The 21,477-nt window shown below is 41.2% G+C and overlaps 1 protein-coding gene across 1 annotated transcript in view; it reads right to left on the bottom strand.

Moving 5' to 3' along the window:
• Positions 1 to 19,885, bottom strand: part of ATG2A (autophagy related 2A) — a 61,625-nt gene extending 41,740 nt beyond the window's left edge. The window contains exons 1-8 of the mRNA XM_053449413.1: positions 19,473 to 19,885; positions 11,670 to 11,832; positions 9,293 to 9,445; positions 8,950 to 9,052; positions 8,440 to 8,608; positions 6,468 to 6,644; positions 4,819 to 4,915; positions 4,557 to 4,718 (exon numbers count right to left, since the gene is read on the bottom strand). Coding sequence (XP_053305388.1) covers positions 4,557 to 4,718; positions 4,819 to 4,915; positions 6,468 to 6,644; positions 8,440 to 8,608; positions 8,950 to 9,052; positions 9,293 to 9,445; positions 11,670 to 11,832; positions 19,473 to 19,643 — 1,195 coding nt within the window. The 5' untranslated portion in view covers positions 19,644 to 19,885. The remainder of the gene's footprint in view (positions 1 to 4,556; positions 4,719 to 4,818; positions 4,916 to 6,467; positions 6,645 to 8,439; positions 8,609 to 8,949; positions 9,053 to 9,292; positions 9,446 to 11,669; positions 11,833 to 19,472) is intronic.
• Between the last annotated feature and the right edge of the window lie 1,592 nt (positions 19,886 to 21,477).

Genomic DNA, 21,477 nt, shown 5'->3' with positions numbered 1-21,477 from the left:
TTTTTTATAGCGTGCTTGTATACTTTCCTTTTAAATCTTATTAATTATGTAGTCGTGCCGAGTGAAGAATACAGCAGAAAGGCACAAAGCACTGCACTGCGTACACTATGACTACACTATGACTATCAGAGACTGCATTCCACCCACAAACCCATTGTAGTCATGAGGTATAAACCCATGGGGGGGAATGACTCGCCATGAATTCATAATGAATATCATGAAAGTTATAAATAACAAATGAGGTGCTCTTAAATGACACTTAGCAAGTACAGTTTTTAACTTTGTAAACGTTATTTCTAGAATGTTCCAAGTAAACTTAACGGTTTCAAGGTCAGGTTATTTTGCAATGTTTGCACTACAGGACCAGAGCAATATTCATGTTTTGCTATGTATTATGTGACAGAAAGTCTGGTACAGTAGTGGATGGGCTGTATTTACGACCTTCTCTGGCTACTTTTCTTTCCGCTTACAAATGAAATTGAAGCCCCAGGGAAAGATAAGCATGATGAATAAAATATAAGTGAGGACCTGGGGTGGAGTATCTAGAAGAGCAGGGTGGTCTGGTGTTTAACCCCTTAACGACAATGGGCGATCCCTAAACCCATTGAAAACAATGCATTTTGAGCCCGAACATGTACGAGCTTTGTCATTAAGGGGTTAAAAAGGCTTACAAACAAACTAACTAACTACAGCTCACTTGGTCTACTTAGGAGGGTTTAACCCCTTAACACTCAGTTAACGATCTCTCCAGACCCTCCTGAGAACTCTGGCTTCCCTTGCAGGTTGAATACAGGTACTGCATTCAGCCATGCAAGTCAAATGAGCCCAGCTTTCCAATCACAATGTGATTAGTAAAATATTAAAACAAATAATTGAGTAAAATGAAAATAGCTAAAAAATAAAGTGGTAACATTTGAAAATAATTATGTAGTGATGTCACCATCAGGGAAACAATCCAGTTCCAGCTAAATGTAAAAAAAAGTCCAAAATTAATAAAAAAAATAAAGCTTATTATTATGAGCAAGTGCTAAAATTAGCGCTGTATCTTCCCAAAAATCCAGACATAGAACAACCTGACAAACTCATGCATAGTTGGTATCACTCTACTCGGAGATGTTGCTGAACACATATTGGGGTGTTGTTTGACAGTGGCATTTACCAGGAGCTTTACTACTGTTACTACCACAAAGTTTGACAAAGGGTGGTAGCAGAATTGGTGCATGGAAAAAGTTAAATTACCATCATTTAAAATACCTTAGGCTGGCTAGTTTTCAAAAATATATGGTTTGATGGGGTACATTGCATTGGCCGGCTTCAAAGATACCCTAACTAGCACATGGGACAGAATGATCAGATTTGGGAAAAAACGGTTTTGAAATAGCAAACGTTATTTGTACTTATTCCCCAATAACTTGCAGGGGGAAAAAGCAAAAAAACATAAAAAACTTGGCTACTTCTAAACTCAGGTTTTTTCATTAGTTCTTTCAGATGAGTAAAAGATTTTTCAAATAAAAGTTAGGAAAAGTGTTTTTTTTACATCATTTTTTTTATAGGAAATTAGATGTTAAAACAGCCTTGATCACAAAGGGCACAAAAAAATAAAAAAAACAGCCTGGTCCTTAAGGTAGTGTAATTTAGTCCCCATTTTATCCCAGCCAAGAACGCTGCTGGTTTTATTTTGTTTGGTTGCAGTATTTTGGGTAAGTGGGGAAAACGTGCTCAGAGGAGCAAGGATTTATTTTGTTTATGTTGAATATTGGTTTTGCTGCTGTTTTGAAGAAAATAAATACTTCAATTTTAGCTGGATCTGGAATTGGTTTTTATTTTACCCTAGAAGACAAGTGGTTCTTAAAGATCCATGGCAAACCCCTTATGCTTTGAAGGATGTTCAGTCAAAATTAATATACATTGTTTTTTTGAGTGCAAGTAGGGATTTCTTTTGAAACTATAAATATCCCGATCAATCATATTTCACCATCATTTAGTATGGAAAAATCTAATATATATATAGGGAAAAAAGTCTAAAAAATCTTTCATGGTTTCCACAATAAAAACTATAAAAATAGCCGGGGCAAAAAAAATAAGTATTGTCATGCACAAGTAGGAGAAGCCAATATCAGGCAGGACCACAAGGAGCATCAGAATCAAGGTCGAAGACAAGCTGAGGTTGGGGTACCAGAAGTCAGGCTCAACTAATAACAAGCAGAGGTCAAACACTGAAGACTGTAATCAGAATGCACACTGAGGACTAAGCACTATGTAACATAGGCATGACCATCAGAGGGCAATGTTCAATGATTTCTTATTGTTTAAAAAGGAAACAGAAGGTTTTGGTGCCTATTTTGTAATTGGCACCAAAATGCAAGTCTGATACATCACTTCTGTTCCGTTAAGTGCTGCAGCCAACTAGAGTGTGGCAAGTGCTTAGTCTTCCTTCATAAAGAGAGGTAGCAGCCAACGGAACCGCTAGAGTGCGCATGGACTCGGAAGAGGACACTTCATTGCATGGATTTGGCTGCCGTAGAGAAGTGGAAAGGGGTCTACCTATCGTACGTGGTGGCAGCTGCTGCATAGGAAGAGGCATTAGTAGCAGAAAGAGGGGGTGATTGTGCCACTTTACAGATCTCTGGTCAGGCCTCACCTTGTCAGGGTCCCCGTACGAGACGTGGTGACTCACCTCAATACCTGCTTGTCTCGAGCACCAGGTCCTGCGTCGAGTCCGCTGCTCCCTCCTCATCCGTCTCCCGCATGGCTTCTTCTGGGCACGTGCGCGCCCTCCCCAAACTTTATCCGCCCCCGTCTGCGGGGCGTCCACGAGTGGGTAGTTTAAAACCAAGCACTGAGTTTCACTCAGTTATTGTGCCGTTTAAACCTTCGTGCACTTGCAGATTTACTCCTTGCTGATTTCCCGTGTATCTGACCCCGGCTATTGTATATCGTGTTTACTGATCTCCGTGTTCCTGACCCCAGCTATCCATGTTGATATTGGCTATTTATTGTACCCCTGACTCCATCCACCTCAGTGTTTTGTGGGTTACTATTGCCTGCATTCCGAACTCCACCACTATTTACCTGGCGCCTATTGCCACCGCTGACACACCTTGCGTACCGTTCTGGAGGCCCCATCTCCAGAAGGAAATTGAAAAATTGGAGAGAGTTCAGTGGAGAGCTACAACAATGGTAAGTGGTTTACAGGTAAGAAATTATCAGAAAAGTTTAAAGGCTATTATATAATATTTAATAAAACTTTGCTCACTATAGGACCCGACCAAAGACTTACATCGGGAACAACGGGCAGACTAGATGAGCCAAATGATTCTCATCTGCGGTCAAATTCTTTGTTTTAATGCTGTGGTTGTTGCGAGGTAGAGGGCTGTCTCCCCCTTTCCCGTGGCGGCTGGTTAGGCAGTAATGGAGCAGAGGGGGGTCTCCCTTTTATTCGGAGCAGCTGCTGCTGGTTGTTGGAGGGAGTTCTCTCCCTTCTACATGGAAGAAGCACTAAATGGGGTCTCCCCCTTCTTTTTGGTGGCTGAAGAAGATGTAGTGCGGTAGAAGGGGGTCTTCCCCTTCCCCATGATGGGAGGTACTTGACCGGTATCTGTCCTGATTTTGGAAACAGCTAATATGACTGATATTTTTCATCTATTTTGGTGGCTATAGGGCTAAAGTATGAACGATGTTCATTGCTTTTTTATTTTTTTTTTTAAATGTGATGTAAGTCGTGCTCCAATAGCAGCTCAAAAAAGCAAAATCGCAAAAGAAAAGTATATATCTCTTGACAGCTGAAAAGCCAGTAAATTTCTTTCTCAGAGTATGTGCATTAAAGTTTTCAAACTTGGAATTTTGACAGATGACTCTTAAGTGATTAAAAGAAAGAATTGTCAATGGAAGGGGGAGGAGTCAATTGGCTATCATAATTATCAGATCACTCCTATTGGTCAGCCCACTCCTGACAGCAACTGACATGGAAGCACCTTTCACTTCCAGAACATTGCTACTGATTAAAAAAAAAAAAAATCTTTTAATGCTGGAGCTCCATAGGATCACATCATTGACTGTTACTTGGTCCCTAAAAGTTTGTGGGGCTGAAGACACAAGCACGAGCACTCATGGAACGATCCTGCAGCAGAGGAGAGTTTTGAGCTGGTCTCCACACTTGTGTGAGGATTGAAGAAACTTTGAAGAGTTGAAGAGGATTGAAGGTGCTTTGTCCCTGAAGCTGCCTATGGCAGCTCAGATGTTAAGACTCAATGATGATCCATCTAAGGTTTGGGGGACTCTGGTTCACTGTTGCTGGTCTGCACAGACTGCCAGTCAAACAGTAGCAGCATTAATGCATCATTAAAGCATCACTGGTCCTAGGAGGACCATTTCTCATGACGTACCTGGTACGTCGCTGGTTGCGATGGGGTTAATACTAAAATTTGCATTATTTAAAAATGTACGTTTCTGCATTGAACAGAACTGGGTCGGGTTATACCTCGCATTATTGCTGGGTACAAGAAATGTATTTTTCCACCAGTACTGTTAGCAGCTAAATTATTTTTTTTTCTCACCTCCATTCTCCAGAGTCTGGAACGATACCAGTTCTGGATCTGGTACAAATACAGATCCAGGTCCTGAGTGCAATTGCTGATTTAGGTCCTGCTCTATTAGTTTCAAATCCTCCATATCCAGTGGCCGACTCTTTAACAGCTTCTCTTTGATATTGTTTGATTCTGTTAATGAACAAAAAAATACCATATGGAATTATGTGATGGTCTTTGTTTGCTGACTTATTATTTAGGATTGACACATTTTGCAATAACGTGAACTCACCAGAAATACTCAAGGCATCAATAAGCTGCTGTAGGTTACATATTTGACGTGGGTTCAGGAACAAATGAAGAGATCCCATTTTTCCATCTATCTCAAGCTGCAGATAAAACATACACAGTATATTTACAGCACTTAGAGATACACCTTTAATATGCTTTAGCAATGAAAGGCACAGTGCGTTCTCTACAAAGTAAAACAATTTCTCCCTGCGATTTTTTTCTTTGATCGGTTAAACAGCAAAACTATGTATGTTGGTAAGTGGCTACAATGGCGGTTAAAGACTAACTACTCAGAGCAGAGCAGAGCAGGTGTCCAAAATTCTTCAAGAGGTGGAAGCACAGTGCGGTTACGTAATGCAATGTTATGAGACCCTAAGGTAATATTGTGGCTGTTCGCACAGCGTGCAAGCAGCCACAAAGAGGGGCTGCAGGCAAGGTTAGTGTGTGATGAGTGTTATGCGAGGTGTGGAGATGTGTAAGTGTGAGCATGTGGAGGTGTGATGATAGAGTAAGGATGTTTTAGTGTTATTGTGTTAGTTGCATTAGTTAGTTAATTAGTTAATTGCATTAGTGTGATTGCGCGTAAATGCGTGCTAGCATGTAGGTACATGTATGAGTAAGTGTGTGCTATTGCGAGTGTGTATGTGGGAGCTGTGAAGGTGTGATGATACCAGAGTGTGAATTAGTGTGAGTGTGTATTTGTGTAAGGGACTGCCCCTACCAACTTGTTCCGACAAAATCTGGCACTTTGTACCAACAAAGTTGGACAGCACTGATATAAGTTGAAGACGACAAAGAAACAGCTGTACTGAATTTTCTACATGCATTTGCAAGAGGAGAATATGATTCTGATGGGTTTACAGAGAAAATGTGTGACAAACATTTAAATACATCAAGGAATTTAACAAAGTACAGGAGGAAACTTTATTTCAAAGGAGGAGAAACATTAGAAGAATAGGTCATAATTTAAAACTAGAGGGTCAGAGGTTTAGATGCATGGAAGTTTTGCTTTACTGAGAGGGTAGAACAGAAAAAGGCCAAATAGTTCTATGCTCCTACGCTTCTATGACACTTAGATATTACTTGCATACATGTACTATCCATCATTCTTATAAAGAGAAAATAAGCTTTATTTGATTTGATGATCACAAAAATGCAGAACATTTATCTGACATTCAGAAACATTGGAGAAACAGTGGACAAAATAACTTTTTCAAGATGAAAAAGGGGAATAGGACTGTAAAATCAGAATAGGAGGTTATGTAAAAAATTAATTTTGGTGCAATGTCTGAAAAGCGATCCTCTAGTCGGAGGTTCACACTACACAGACCATTCCATAGGCTGTTTTGGTGAAAAAATCAATTTTAACATTTGCATTAGAAGAACTCTTTATAAAATAACTCCCATCGCATATTTATAAATTCTACATAAATATGCAGCACAAATTTTGTGTCCAGGACATAGTGGAACGAGAAAGAGTTCTGGGACTGGCAATAAAAAGAAGGGAAGATTTAGGTTATGAACATAGTCTTTCCGGTACTGTGGAATATAGTATAATAATATCGAGAAATAAATAATGGGGGATGTTATTATCATTACCATTGTTTAGACCAACAGTATTTCCATGAAACAACAAAGCTAATAAATCACCTTTGGCCCAGGAAACACATCACTTTGTTTCAGTTTGATGGTAAGCTCTGTACACCCAGAGAAGCTGCCGATCTGTAGGACAGGTAAGGAAGGGTCTGTGGGCTCCACAGGCCGGCTGGGAGTCGCTGAAAAATGCACTGACTCTGGGTGTATATTCTGGGCAGATAAGTGGATATCCTGTAAAGTATAAGTGAGCCAGAAATGTGCAGTTAATATGCAGCTTTTATAACACTACATTTTTTATGGTAGTTTATGCACCAACATGTACAAGTTAAATGCAGCTACCTTTCCTAGGTCCTAAAGCCAAACTACTCCTCCTTGAGAAAGCTAGAGTTATTAATAGACACAGGCATGGTAGTCACATGACTTAATTCAGTTCCACACTGAGGGACAACACCACAAAACAACATGCAACTGTGAACCCCTAGATATCCACCAAAGATTGCTTTATGATCCAAAGTACTTTCAAAGACACCTACCCCTTTTTCACCTGGACCCCCTACAGCAGGGGTGTCCAACATGCGGCCCGCGAGCCAAATGCGGCCCGCGACACCTCGGGGTGCGGCCCGCGTAAGATCGGCAGCCAGGGCAAACCGATCTTACGCGGGCCGTACCTCAAGCCCTGCTACAACAAGAGCCCCGCTACTTACCAGTGGGAGGGTCTTTTGTACTGCAAAGAGGAAGCGGAACCCAGCAGAGTTCACGTAACATCACATGACTCTGCTCCAGTCCTGCTTCCTCTGTGCAGTACGAGAGAACGCAGAGGGAGGCTGCGCCCCCTGCTGAAGTCTGCGAGCGGCATCGAGGAGCTGCAGTGCAGGTAAGGGGGTGGGGGAGGGTGTTTGAATGAGTATGCGTGATTGAGGGAATGAATCTGTGAATGAATGAGTGTGTGTGATAGCATGGATGTGTAAGTGCTGGAACCTAGGCATGATGGGACTGTGATTGCTGTTAGCAATCACACTCCTATCATGTCAAGTCAGCCAGTACATGCTGAAACCTAGCTAGCTGGTCCCCTTGTGTATTGATGCTGCCAGCAGTATGGGGTCTGCACATCACTTACAGCCACCCTGTGCCAGCATGTACTGGCTGACTTGGCATGATAGGAGTGTGATTGCTAACAGCAAAGACAGTGCCATCATGCCTAGGTTCCAGCATTTACTGGTTGGATGTGTAAGTGCTGGAACCTAGGCACGATGAGACTGTGATTGCTGTTAGCAATCACACTCCTATCATGCCAAGTCACCTAGTACATGCTGAAACCTAGCTAGCTGCCCCCTTGTGTATTGATGCTGCCAGCAATATGGGGTCTGCACATCACTTACAGCCACCCTGTACCAGCATGTACTGGCTGACTTGGCATGATAGGAGTGTGATTGCTAACAGCAATCACAGTCCCATCATGCCTAGGTTCTAGCATTTACTGGTTGGATATGTAAGTGCTGGAACCTAGGCATGATGGGACTGTGATTGCTGTTAGCAATCACACTCTTATCATGCCAAGTCATATTGCTAATTTTTTTTGTCCAATTGTGGTGTGTTACCTACTTTTATTAAAAATGTGAGTTATTATTATTATTTTTAAAGGTGGGGGGTCATTTTCGGTTTTGGCTAAGTGAATGTTTTGGTCCAGAAGTTTCATTTTGGGTCATCCCTAAAATAAATAAAATTATTTCATTTTTAATTATCCTGAATTTGTAGTCACAACACTTTCTAGGCCCAGAAATCAGTGAGAGGAAAAGTAAAGGTTTTGTGTCATTTACTTTATTTTAATCTGCATCTTTTATTAAAGGCCATATTTTGTCACAGTGAAAAATGAGTGCGGCCCGCGCACGTATACAATTCTGATGAAGTGGCCCACTGCAGAAAAAACTTGGACACCCCTGCCCTATAGCTACAACTGCCCACCAATCATTACTCGGGTATTACAATTCTTCTCATACATGCTTTACTATCTGTAGTGTGCTAGTACCTCAGCAGCAGGAGTGGCAGACGGGGTTTGGCCTCTGTTCTTGAACTCCTCATAATGGAGTGACACCCCATTCAGCTGCAGGATCTTCTGAATGAAAGCAGGAGGTTGATGGATATCCACAGGAGTTGCATGGGAACAGTCCCTTACAGCTTCATCACAATAATCTAGTCTGAAAGAGAGGCCTGATGCGATTTAGAATTTAAGGGAAAGAACATAAAATAACTCAAAGAATAATGTGTCCCAAAGTGGAAATACAAAAATAAAGGCATGTTTGGAAATACATGAAGAATAATAAACATATCAATAGGAAGCAAAGGTAATAAAATTAGATTCTGAGATGAGTAGATGCTTAAAAGGGAAAAGGCTTAAAACAAGTAAACGTGATGTCTTATTTATGGACAAGGTTGTTGTAAAAAAATCTGGGCTGTCCAATACAAATTATCCAGTGTAGCAATGATGTCAATATCAACTTAATAAGAGCAACGTTGTGTAGTACTTGTAAAGTCTGACCTTTTTATGTGGAATTCTAGGGCTGTATTCACATCACCCTCTGTTGGGGTGTTCTCAATCCGGACAATGGTATCTAAAAAGGTCACTTTAATCCTCCGCAGCACTGTCAAAATAAATTTCTCTTTGTTAAGGAATAGTCAGTATTCCATAGTAAAGTTTTTCTTTAACCAAGTACAATTCATGCATAATTTTTTGTATTAAGTAATTGCCATTAGTCTGGTTTGACATGCCTTCAGGAGGACAATAATGGATATTTTAATCACATCTTACGAAATACTGACTTTAACATAAGCAAAGTTTGACTACCGACCCAATAAGGAAGAGCCATTTATTAAAACCTCACCTGTCTCTATAGTTTGAGCAAACATCTCTAAGCCCTCAATAGGCTGTGGAGGATCTGATGGTTCTTCTGCTTGTTCCTTCAAACACTCTTGAGCCAGCTGCATGCTGGTGGTCATACAGGAGGACCAGCTATGGCTTTCTCTACCTAGTGAACCTAAAAACATGTAATGGCATGGTAATTAAAGAAAGAAAAAAAAAATACATATAATATATATTATATATATATATATATATATATATTATACACACACACACAAACACTTGTGTGAAAAAGAAACTACAACCTCTTTGAATTACACGGTTTTACATATCAGGACATAGTAACAGTCGTCCTTTCCTTAGTAGGTCTAAAAATTAGGTAAATACAACCACAGATGAAAAACAACATGTCACATATTACACTGTGTGATGATTCATTCAACAAAAATTAAGCCAAAATGGAGAAGCCATGTGTGAAAAAGAAGTACTGTTTCCATAGGGGTTTAAGACAGGTGTTGCTAATCCATTGCCCTTGATTAATTGACCATCAGCAAGTGCAACCACCTCTATAAAACAGAAGTTTTTTAGTTTTTTTCCTGCCCATCAATCTGGAAGGGTTATAAGGCCATTTCTAAACAATGTAAAGTCCATCATTCTATAGTGATAAAGATTACTCAAAAGTGGAAAACATACAAGACGGTTACCAATCTTCCCAGGAGTGGACGTCCCAGCAAATCTACTCAAAGGTCAGACTGTGCAATGCTCAGGGAAATTGCAAAAAAAAAAAGAAAAGTTACATCTCACACGCTACGGGCTTACGGGCTTCAGTTTGCATGTTAAATGTTTAAGTTAATGACAGTACAGTTATAAAAAGAATGAACTAATATGGTTTGTCTGGAAGGGTTGCCAGAAGAAAGCCTCTTCTCTCTAAAAAGAACATGGCAGCACGGCTTAGGTTTGCAAAGTTGCATCTCAACAAACCACTCCTGGAAAAATGTCCTTTGTACACACAAGACCAAAGTGGACACATTTGACCACAATGCGCAGCGCTACATTTGGCAAAAACCAAGCACAGCATCAGCACAAACACTTCATACCAACTGTCAAGCAGGGTGGTGAAGGGGTGATCTGGGATTGTTTTGCAGCCAAAGGAGCTGTGAACCTTGTAGTTATTGAGTCAACGATGTACTCATCTGTATACCAAAGTATTATATAGTCAAATGTTAGGCCATCTATCTGACAGCCACAATGACCCCAAGCACACCAGCAAATCTACAACAGAATGGTTGAAAAAGAAAAAAATTCAAGGTGTTGCAACGGCCCAGTCCAGACCTCAACCGGATTGAAATGCTGTGGCAGGACCTTAAGAGAGCTGTGCATAAACCAATGCCTGCAAACCTCAATGAACCGAAGCAACGTTGTAAAGAAAAACGGGCCAAAATTCCTCTACAGGTCGCGAACTCCGTCGCGTCTTACCTGCGGGAAACCCGGGGGCACACACGCAGCTCCACCGCGAAGCTTCAGTCCAGGCCTCGGAGGCGCGCATGGAACAAAACATGAACACCTAATCCCTGTACAGGGAGTAGGAATTACATGAGAGCGCGCGCATGGAACAAAACATGTGCACCTACTCCCCTTACAGAGAGTGGGAGAAAAGACATGAGAGCGAGCAAAACGTCAGCCGAATGACACTATAAAAAGGAACCAAGCACTACACTCATTGCTTGGTTATACCAGCTCCCCTATGGTTGTGTCCTGCTGCCTCCTGTCCCTTATACACGTATCCTGTTCCTGTACAGCTTCCTTACTGCCCGTCTCGGTATTTTGATTCCTGGACCGTCCCCTGATTTTGAGTGTTTGCCGCCTGCCCTGACCCTTGCCTGTCTTGACTCATGCCTGTTTACCATTTATGTGATCGTCGCCGTCTGCCATAACCCGTGCCTTCATTCTGAACCCACGGATTGTTCCTGCTTTTGGTATCTATTTCCTAAACCTTCTATGCTGACACTACAACAACGTGAGAGACTGATGAAATAATTGTTTTGTTTATTGCTGCTAAATGTGGTTCGACAAGCTATTAAATCATAAGGTGTACCTAGTTTTTCAAGCACATATTCTCAATTTAGGCTTTATTTTTGTTGAATTAATCATGACACAATATGTCATGTGTTGTTGTTTATCTGAGGTAGTATTTACCTATTCTTTTGACCTGCTAAGGAACAGATTTTTGTTATTATGTCCGGATATGTAAAACCTTAGAATTCAAAGAGGGTGTTGCATTTTAGTAGTTGTAATTTTATTACTAGTATTCAAACTAGGAGCTGTAATCCCATACATATCCTAACCCAAGACTAATAATACATTAAAAAAAAAAAAACAACCAAAATATAGACACTCACCATTCCTGTATTTTGGACGACATGTAATTTGTAGTTCAGAAACTTCCACAGTGCAGTTTTCAGTGACTAGGGCAGACCAAGGTATGGTGACAGAAATACTACCAATGAAGCCATCAGTGATCTCTAGCGGAGCCCCAGTGGACTCAAGGAGTTCATTCACCGACTGAAAGAGATGAAAAAGGAAAGGTTAGAGGAGGAAGAGAGACAAAATAAGCTAAGACCAAAAAAAATGAAACCAGATATCACAAGAATCAAAAAGTCCAATGAAGGTATTAAGTTTACATTTATTGACTGAGCACCAGCAGATTCCCTAACGATAACATTAAAATTGACAATATACAATATGACAATAAAAACCCATGTAAAAATATACTGGGTCGCACTCTTGCAAGCTTACAATGGATTAGTAGCTTGAGGGGCATGAGACAAAGGGGGAGACAGAGCATACGATGAAAAAATTGAAGCAAAACAACCAGAAGGAAATGCTGACGGGGTTCGCAAATCACTTCAGCGCTGGGGGGAGCAAACGCGCTATCTTAGGAGGCTTGTCAAACTGTTTCATATGGATCTAATAGGTTCATAGGAAATGCTTCGAGATTGTGATCTCCTGTTGGATGTCTTTCACCAATGTTGGGCTTGTAGACAGGAAAGGAACATGAACCACTAAGATGGGACCGTTTAAGACCCTGTCCAATTCAGAAAACTTACGAAGCTCTTCAGAGATCCCTAGTGTGGCTAACATAGCTTTCAGAGAAAGATTAGTGGTACAAAAATGGGTCTACACAGGGGCATTTTTATTTACTTGTGTAGCAAGGCATATTAAAGTTCTGTATTTATAAGATTATAAGACGACCCCCAAAAATTTGAATATTAATTTAGGAAAAAAGAAAAAGCTTGAATATAAGACCAAGTTTTACTAGTAAATATTAATTCACATGTAAACGAGTTTTTCATATTTAATAAAAACTATGAGAAAAATGCATTTGTTTTTATTTCCTTTTATTTGCCACTCTGCCCCAGTTATGCACATCTGCCCCCCAGAAATGCCTTATACCCCCTACATGCCATTCTGCCTCCCTAATAAGCCACTCTGCCCCCACATACGCCTTTTAACCCCCTATTTGCCACTCTGCCTCCCAGATATGCCTTATACACCTATGTGCCACTCTGCCTCCCTGACATGCATTTTAACCCCCTATTTGCCAAACCCCCGCCCCATATGCCTTATACCCCCTATATGCGATGCAGACCTCCGCTGCTGGCAAAGACTTCTGCCAGGGCTTCTATGACGGAACGCCGGCAACACATAAAGCCCCGGCGGAAGTGCCGGCAGCAGCAGGGGCTGTCTGTGCGCATCCCGCAAACGTTCACCGGCTGCGGTATGCACACAGACAACCTCCGCATGTGATGCCGGCGCTCCGTCATAGAAGCCCCCAGAAGAAGTACCCGAAGCAGAAGAGGCTACCAGAGAGGAGGGTCCAGGTCCCCTGCAGCGCTGTGGGGGATCTGGATCTTAGTCTTGTATTAAGACCTATATTTGGGCTCTGATTAGAAGACGTCCTCAAATATAAGACGAGGGGTATTTTTCAGAGTATTTGCTCTGAAAAAAACTTTATCTTATAATCGAGAAAATACAGTAATTACAAAGTACTTTGATATGCAAACTTTGTTGATTAAGCTGATGTGCCCCTTTAATATATCACTTTGAACATTCACGATAGTTCTCCTTTAAAGGAGTATCTAATGCTCTATACAATCCAATCAATGAAAAAACACATATTAGCTCTTTTGTAAAACATGATTTTCCTCCCCTAATTGACCAAAGCTTTTTTGTCATGTGTTATTAATATTCTTATTTTATTTTTTTTAAACTGAATAAAAATGTATTTCAGATTTCTTGCACAAATGTGGTGTCATTGAACATAGCCCTGATTATTGTCCAGAAACATCCTCTAAGTAGAATAATATCCCACATGCATAGATTTTCAATTTTATAAGGGAGCAAAATGCTTCCTTATGTACTACATTATTTTTATTGAATTTTGAACTTTGGATTGAGGGCCAAGAAGGAATTATTTTTTATATATCTTTCTGGTAGAAGGGGTAAGAGTTGTACCTTTTTAAAAATAATTTAGCACAAGTTCTGGCTGCTTGAAGCAGTCAACCACTGACAGAAAATGACTCCAATCTAAATCAATACAAAAGCTTACTGCACATGTGTGAGGGAGATGTGGCTAGTGTGAGTAGGCACACATCTTCTGCAATCCAAACAGGTGAGAGCTGAGGAAAGAGAAATGCATACAGGGGATTCAGGTGAAAGCTAGCTATTCTATGCAGTAAAGTGTATGTGGTGGCTGGAGAGTGTCCCTCTAAGTTCCATTGCCATTGTGAAGAATTCTAAGCAAACCATGACTGCTACGGCCTGTACCCTTCCCACTTGACACAGCAAAACTGGCAAGGAGGTGAAGAGGTCACTGCCATCTTACTGAAGAGAGGCACAGACTAGCAGCTTAAGTAAAAACTAAACATTAACAAAAACAGAAATTGAAAAAACAAACAATTTAGATGTCCACAAGGCCCCCAGTCTTACTACTACAAAGAAGCTAACATTTTTATTTACTGTTTGTCCTGGCTTCAATGTGGACTCAGTTTAAGATGAGCAGGTTAAACTAAGACCAAAGGAGGACAAAAAAGGAGGAAACCCCAAACATGCAGACAAAAAGAAGAGAATAAGAAGATGTGATGGGAACAAAAATATGGAACTACACACAATGAATATTTAGCATTGTAAGAACTAAGGATGATGATCTATATCCTAAGCATGTGATCAACTCCCATCTCCAAGTACACACTCATTGGAGAATTACGTGTCTTAATTTGATACTTCACGGAAGTGACACATTAAAATTAGGAGATGATTGCCCGTGAGCACACCCTGTCCATTCAAACCAGTTCCATCTTCCATATTAACGCAGGAACACTTATTAAACCATGTGCCATACTTGGTTGCTTGCTGTCAAGAGAGACTGACCTTTGTACTCTGCACTTCTAGCAATTAAAGGGGTGATAGGGTCAACTTGACACTTCAGTTTTGGACATCACATTCTGTTCTTAGAAGTGGGGATGGATAATGACAGCTGGTGACTTTCTAGAGCTTGTTCAATCAGGTTAGTTTCTTGGAATCAGCCAGGACATTAGATCGCTTTTACTGATCCTCTTCACATATTTCAGGTATGTATTTACTTTGTATTTTCACCACACACTTTATAAACATAGGCTGTTCTCAGTTCCGTAAATGCTGCACAGGAAAGGCCCTATGAACTCTAAATTAGTAAGTGACATTCCCAAGTTGAATGCCCAAACTTGTAACCCAAATCATTCTAATTAATCATGCAAAGTTTTTCTTCACTCACAAAGGTTGCTAAAATGTTGTTATATGTGATTAAACAGCCCTGCTTGTGTTTACTTACTTAACATACTGGAAGGTGCAATTAATGTTTTGTCTAAGTGGAAAAGTACGTTTAAAATGATATTAAATCTACTGGTTGTATAAACATGGTACTCTTTACATAAGGTCTTGTCCACACATAATTAGGTTAACTAACACAGCAGCATGTGACCATCATACCCTAGCATTCATGCAAGCAATCTTTATTTCTTAGAAAAAGATTAAGTAAAATGTGCAATTCTGTATATTAAAAGGGGCATGTCAACCATGATATGCACTTTAAAGAATGATAGGCGAGTGGTCCCTTTAAATGTTTGTGCAGTCCATTTTGCAAATTGATGGAGGGACTCTGCAGAATCTCTCCAAATGCATTTGCTTCATTTTCCAACTCCTAGCTAAATGCATCTTCCAGGCCATGATCTACTCACCTCCAGTCAGATCACTGCATGCAAAACATTAAGTCAACTGATTTCAGTGGTAGCAATTTGTTGCCACTGACTGGCTGTTTAAGCTTTCAATCAGTGACAGGACAATAACCCCATTGGTTTCTTTGGCAGCCCTTAACTACCACTGATTGACAGCATAATCAACCTATCAATGGCAAGAAATGTCAGATCATGGAGGTAGAAATACGATTTTGCAGCATGGCTTTAAATTCTGTATCTGGTAAGCGTTTATTATTCTTTTCTTAATTACGTTTACCGGTGGCTGTTGCCCCCTTCCTGGTAGGGTGTAACATAGGTGCACATTTGCATTCTCTAAATGTTTCTTGCCTAACGGCAGCATCCAGTTTTTTTACCAGTTGGTTGGCAAACAAAAAGTCCAACCAACTGGGTTAATTGGAAAGGCACATTCAAAATCTGGTATAAATAAATAGTCCTCAGATATGTATGGGGTAACAGGTAACAATGACGAGAAAAGTATTTCTGGGCAAGACTGCACATATGGGGGGGGCATTAAGAAAAATAGTACAGGACAAACTCAAAATCTACAATACAAAACTGAGTAAATATAATAAATATAATGTAATTAAATAATGCAATTTTCCCATTCATTGTATACCACATCTCTTCTATTTCTAGAAGACAGCCACTAGTTGTCTCTTCATAATGCGTAGTTAAATCAAAGAATTGAGACATTCAACTTGTCAATAACCTTCAGGTGAATACAGCTCTTACTGTAAACATGGTTGAATAGGTTATAGACCCATGTGGCTTTCAGCACCACAACGCCATCATTCCAAAAACGGAATAGATAAAAGCCAAACATACCAAACATACCCAAACCACCTGTTCATAAGACATCACAATAAATGTTATTTTAATAGTAAACTCTCAACTAGAGTCCTTCTGAGTTGAGTCTCCACTGATTTCAAAAGTGACTCCACACAAGGGACCTCAATATGTGGAAGCCAGACCCTAGTGGGAAGTATGTTAAAGGGGCAGATTCATGTCCCTGGCAGGCTCATTACCGTATTTGCTCGATTATAAGACGAGGTTTTTTTCAGAGCAAATGCTCTGAAAAATACCCCTCGTCTTATAATCGGGGTCGTCTTCTAATCAGACCTCAAATAGAGGTCTGATTAGGAGACTAAGATCCAGATCCCCCGCACCGCTGCAGGGGACCTGGATCCTCCTGTCGTCACACCCCCCCCACACACACACACTTACCGGTGCTTCCGGAGGTGAAGTTGGCAGCGGGGGTTTGTATGCGTCCGTCGCAAATACCTTCCCCGACTGTCAGAGATCAGAGTTCCAGAGTTCCTGATCTCTGACAGCCGGGGAAGGTATTTGCGACGGACGCATACAAACCCCCGCTGCCAACTCCACCTCCTTCCGGCTGCCGCGGAATGAGACGTCAACCCGCTGCCCCGGCAATACAGCAGGAAATTGGAAGCACCGGTAAGTAAGTGTGTGTGTGTGTGTGTGTGTGTGTAGGGCATTTCTGGAATGCCTTACACCCCTATATGCCACTCTGGCACTTAGGGGGTTAAAAGGCATATTATGGGGCAGAGTGGCATATAGGGAGGTATAAGGCATTTCAGGAGGCAGAGTGGCGTTAAGGGGGCATTTAATAGTGCACTCTGCCTCCTGAAATGCCTTATACCTCCCTATATGCCACTCTGCCCCATAATATGCCTTTTAACCCCCTAAATGCCAGAGTGGCATATAGGGGTATAAGGCATTTCTGGAGGCAGAGTGCTCTATATAATGCCTTTTAACTCCCTTAATGCCACTCTGCCTCCTGGAATGCCTTATACCTCCCTATATGCCACTCTGCCCCATAATATGCATTTTAACCCCCTAAATGCCAGAATGGGATATAGGGGTATAAGGCATTTCTGGAGGCAGTGTGGCACATAGGGGGTCAAAAGGCATACCATGGGGCACAGTGGCATATAGAGGGTTAAAAGGCATATCATGGGCCACAGTGCCATATTGGTGTGGCAAGCCTGGGGGCAGATGTGCGTAACTGGGGGACAGGTTGGAAAATATAAGAAATAAAAACAAAAAAAATATATTTTTCTCAATCATAGCTTTTATTAAAAAAAATAGTTTACATGAATTAACATTTACTGGTAAAACTTTTTTCCTTTAGGGTCGTCTTATATTCAGGCTTTTTCTTTTTTTCCTAAGTTAATATTCAGATTTTGGGGGGTCGTCTTATAATCAGGGTCGTCTTATAATCGAGCAAATACGGTAATTAAAGAAGAATGCTTATTAAAATACTTGGTGAGTCCTTCAAACTTTTTAAAGAATGTATATTGAATGAAAAGTCCTTATCTTAGGCAGTGATGTCTTTACCTTTGGGGCTGCCCTAGGGTACCCCCAGTTGCCTTTTTCTCTGTGGTTGTTGTCCAAAAGAGGAATGCATAGTAACCTGTTTGCACCTCTTGGAACGTACATCTCCTGCACAGAAGATCTGGGAGGTGGGAAAAGGGGCAAATGCATTTGTGGGGATTCTGCAAGGGGGGCACTATGTACATTTCAAGGGACCTATGATACAGAATAAAGTGCCTATGATGTCTATTGTGTCCCTTTAAGCCACTGGAGGATGAAGCTGAACATGCCGAGTTCTAAGGGGGGCAGCTGGGGGGTTTCTTTTTCACCAAGGGGTTCAGTTTTTCCTGCAAAGGAATGCCCCAGAACTGTGTCATTTTTATAGTGAGGCACAGTACTGATAAGCCAATACTTTGCTGGCCTCCCATTCAAGCAGTAGTGGATTCGCAGTTGTCTAGTGGCCACTGCATTATCGGACTTCAGAAGCAGCTTAATCATTGCCTATAGCCCCGTTGTGATATGTTATTGTGTTGTCCTAAGATAAAGAATGTTTAGTTGTTTGATTGAAGCTGGCAACACTTTGATGTCTTAATATTCAAAACAATCTATTTGGTCTACTTGGGCAGCATTGTGTATGTACCATGTCCATTCACTTTCACTGTCAAGATGCAGCCTATGCTCATGGAAACAAGTTTCAAAGTAAGTAAACACAAGCTAATTTTCTATACATAATGAAAATGAGTAAAGAAGTAATACAGCATTCAAACCAGTCTATCGGTCAAGCCTTAGGCTCATCCCACTAGCACTCATACTATCAACCAGCATAATGCTGCAGAACATGCTGAAATTTCTCTGTAACCCAGAAAATATTTAAGTACTAACGGTTTGAAGCAGCGTATTTAATTAAACTTTTTTCTCCCCAAGTATTGGTATTGTAAAGGGGAATATTTAATGATGCATTGACAATGCTTAACACGTGCCTGACTGGTTTATTACTATACAGGTCCCAGATGGAATCTCTGGGTCAGCTCAGTGGCATGCAGGTGATCATTACTGCAAGAATGCCATCTAAATACCGGTGCTGTTGATGGCTATTAGATACGTGACAAGGATGAAAGCTTTGTGCTGGGTGGAAAAAACATCGGATGGGAAGCCAAAGTGTTGTGCGTCAATACCTACTGATTAAATAGGGGCATGCCAAAACTTGGCAACTTGCCTCTGCCTTACTGGATCTAAGTCATCCAAAACATAATAAAAGTTAAAATAGACACCATTATCTCTGTTTCAGCCCACTTTATCTAAACTCTAGCCGTGAGCTCCCATAGATATCTCCTGCTGCCATGTTCATTACATTCTTATTAACAAATATGGATGGAAGTTTCATTATTAGTATCTTACATAGCACCAACAATGTATGCAGCGCTTCTTACAATACATATATTCGAATGGATATGAAAAAACTAATATTAAGTAAACAGGGCTCTGCTTCCAAACTACAAACACCCTCATTCACTTAATGCAGTAGTCATTTCTTCTCCATTTACCAAATTGTAATAAATAAAATGTATACATTACCCAGATATCTAGGTGAATGTCAGAGAGACGTCCGCTTCCATTGTAGAGGTCCAAGCTCAACTGTTCGAGACTTAGTCTTTCCTCCAGGTAGTGGCCAAGGTAATGTTGCAGAAGATACCTGCATGCTCGTTTTTTGATGGAACTTGACCATGGAAAGAGCCACCAAGACATGGTGGGGACAGAAAGGAAAGTAAGGGGGGAAATAGGTAGCTACTCTCACCTCATAACCATATGAGAGAATAGGGGTGACTACTTTTTGCCACAATGACACTGTTCCTTTGATTTATGGAGTGTTACCACTTGTCACTCAACAACAACCGGTGTCTGGTCACAGTAAAGAACTGTATCTAAACTCCATCAAGTAGAAACTGGTATCTCTTGTCACATTAAAAGGCCTAGAGAATTTCCTCAGACAAAACAAATATTCAAATAATTCTAATTCTAATACTAGTAATAATTCTAATACCAGTATGTTTGTGACACTTAGATGTCAGTCTTCCTAAATACTGAGACAGTACATCCTATTCTTCCACACAGCCTGTCAATATTTCTGTCAACAACCAAAAACAGCACTGTTTGAGAGGGTCACCCTTCAAAGTCAAAGCTTCAGCTCCCTGGTACCAATATGTATCCTGTCATGTAAACAAGTCTCTTCTGCCCGTCTGTGTTACCACGTAGGACCTGGGGTCAAATCCCACAGTGATAAATACACTCCAATAACGTCGCGATATTAGTAGTTAATTCTGATCTAGTCTCGTTTTCTTAGGCAGGGAGGTAGCGCTTTCTCGGTGACCAGATTCAAGCTATCGGTATTTCCCAACTCGATCTGTGTCACCCGGTTCCGGGTCACTATGTGTTTTGCTTCTCTCCTGGGCTCCGCCCAGTCGACGCTACGTGCTGACGCTAAAGGGCAACAGCTAGTGACCAGATGTAAACAACGTCTCTGGCAAATAGAAAAAAAGCCGCAGAGGCGGCGGCCATCTTTGTACACCTTTAAGCGAGGCGCAATATGGTGGTAGTCTGCAGTGCTCATACACAAAACAGTGGTGGAATGATAAATAAATCCATTCTAACTGCCATGGTTAGTATTGTAAAAGTTAAGTATCCATATTGGTAAGGCTACATTTTTTAAGGAAACAATTGAATATTTGAGGATAATCGTGTTAAAATATAAGATACCTATTTCTGTGTTTTATTATCTGTCATATATGAAGTATTGTGATGATGGTTGTCATTTCGATGGACTACCTGCACAACTTTCATAAATGACACTGAAATACTAAACCAAATATATTTTAAATGTCGGTAAGTTGTGAGGTGTAAATAATGACCAGGGATTTGCCAGTTTCCTTTTTGGGGGGGGGGGGGTTAGAATGTGTTGCTTGCCTCGATGTTGTGCCTGGGTGTGGGGCATTCCCATTGGTGTGGGAAATAAGAGATCCTATAACCGGCCCAATGAATAGCTACACACCAGGGGGCTGATTGCCCAAGGAGCTTTGCTGCAGGGAGACTGCTGCCCCCTGGACCTGCTGCCCTTGGCCTAGTAGGTTTAGGCCAGTATTTGTCACTGGCATACCTGGGAACTTTGTGGCTCCAGCTACCAAGAGCGCACCCCTTTGCGGGATGCAGGCAGGGTCTGCGCAAATATTTTTGCCACCTTATGACAACATTCATTTTGACGCCCCTTGGCTCTGCCACTTATATACTGCTCTTGGTGGTGGCGTCATGTGAGTGCATCATACACATGATCCACTTCCTGCGTTAACGGCACCTACATTGCAGGCATAGAAGTGGCACCCATATTGCACACATAGGACTTGTCCCAGCACCAAGATTGCATCCACAGAATTGCCCAGCACCCATACGATTGGCCCAGCACCCATACGATTGGCCCAGCACCCATACGATTGGCCCAGCACCCAAACGGTTGGCACAGCACCCAAACGGTTGGCACAGCACCCAAACGGTTGGCCCAGCACCAAGAGTGCACACGTATGCTTGTCCC

The sequence above is a fragment of the Spea bombifrons genome, chromosome 10 (assembly GCF_027358695.1).
Source record: "Spea bombifrons isolate aSpeBom1 chromosome 10, aSpeBom1.2.pri, whole genome shotgun sequence".
NCBI lineage: Eukaryota > Metazoa > Chordata > Amphibia > Anura > Pelobatidae > Spea > Spea bombifrons.
The sequence above is the reverse complement of the archived record's forward strand: the minus strand, read 5'-3'. Positions and strand labels throughout refer to the sequence as shown.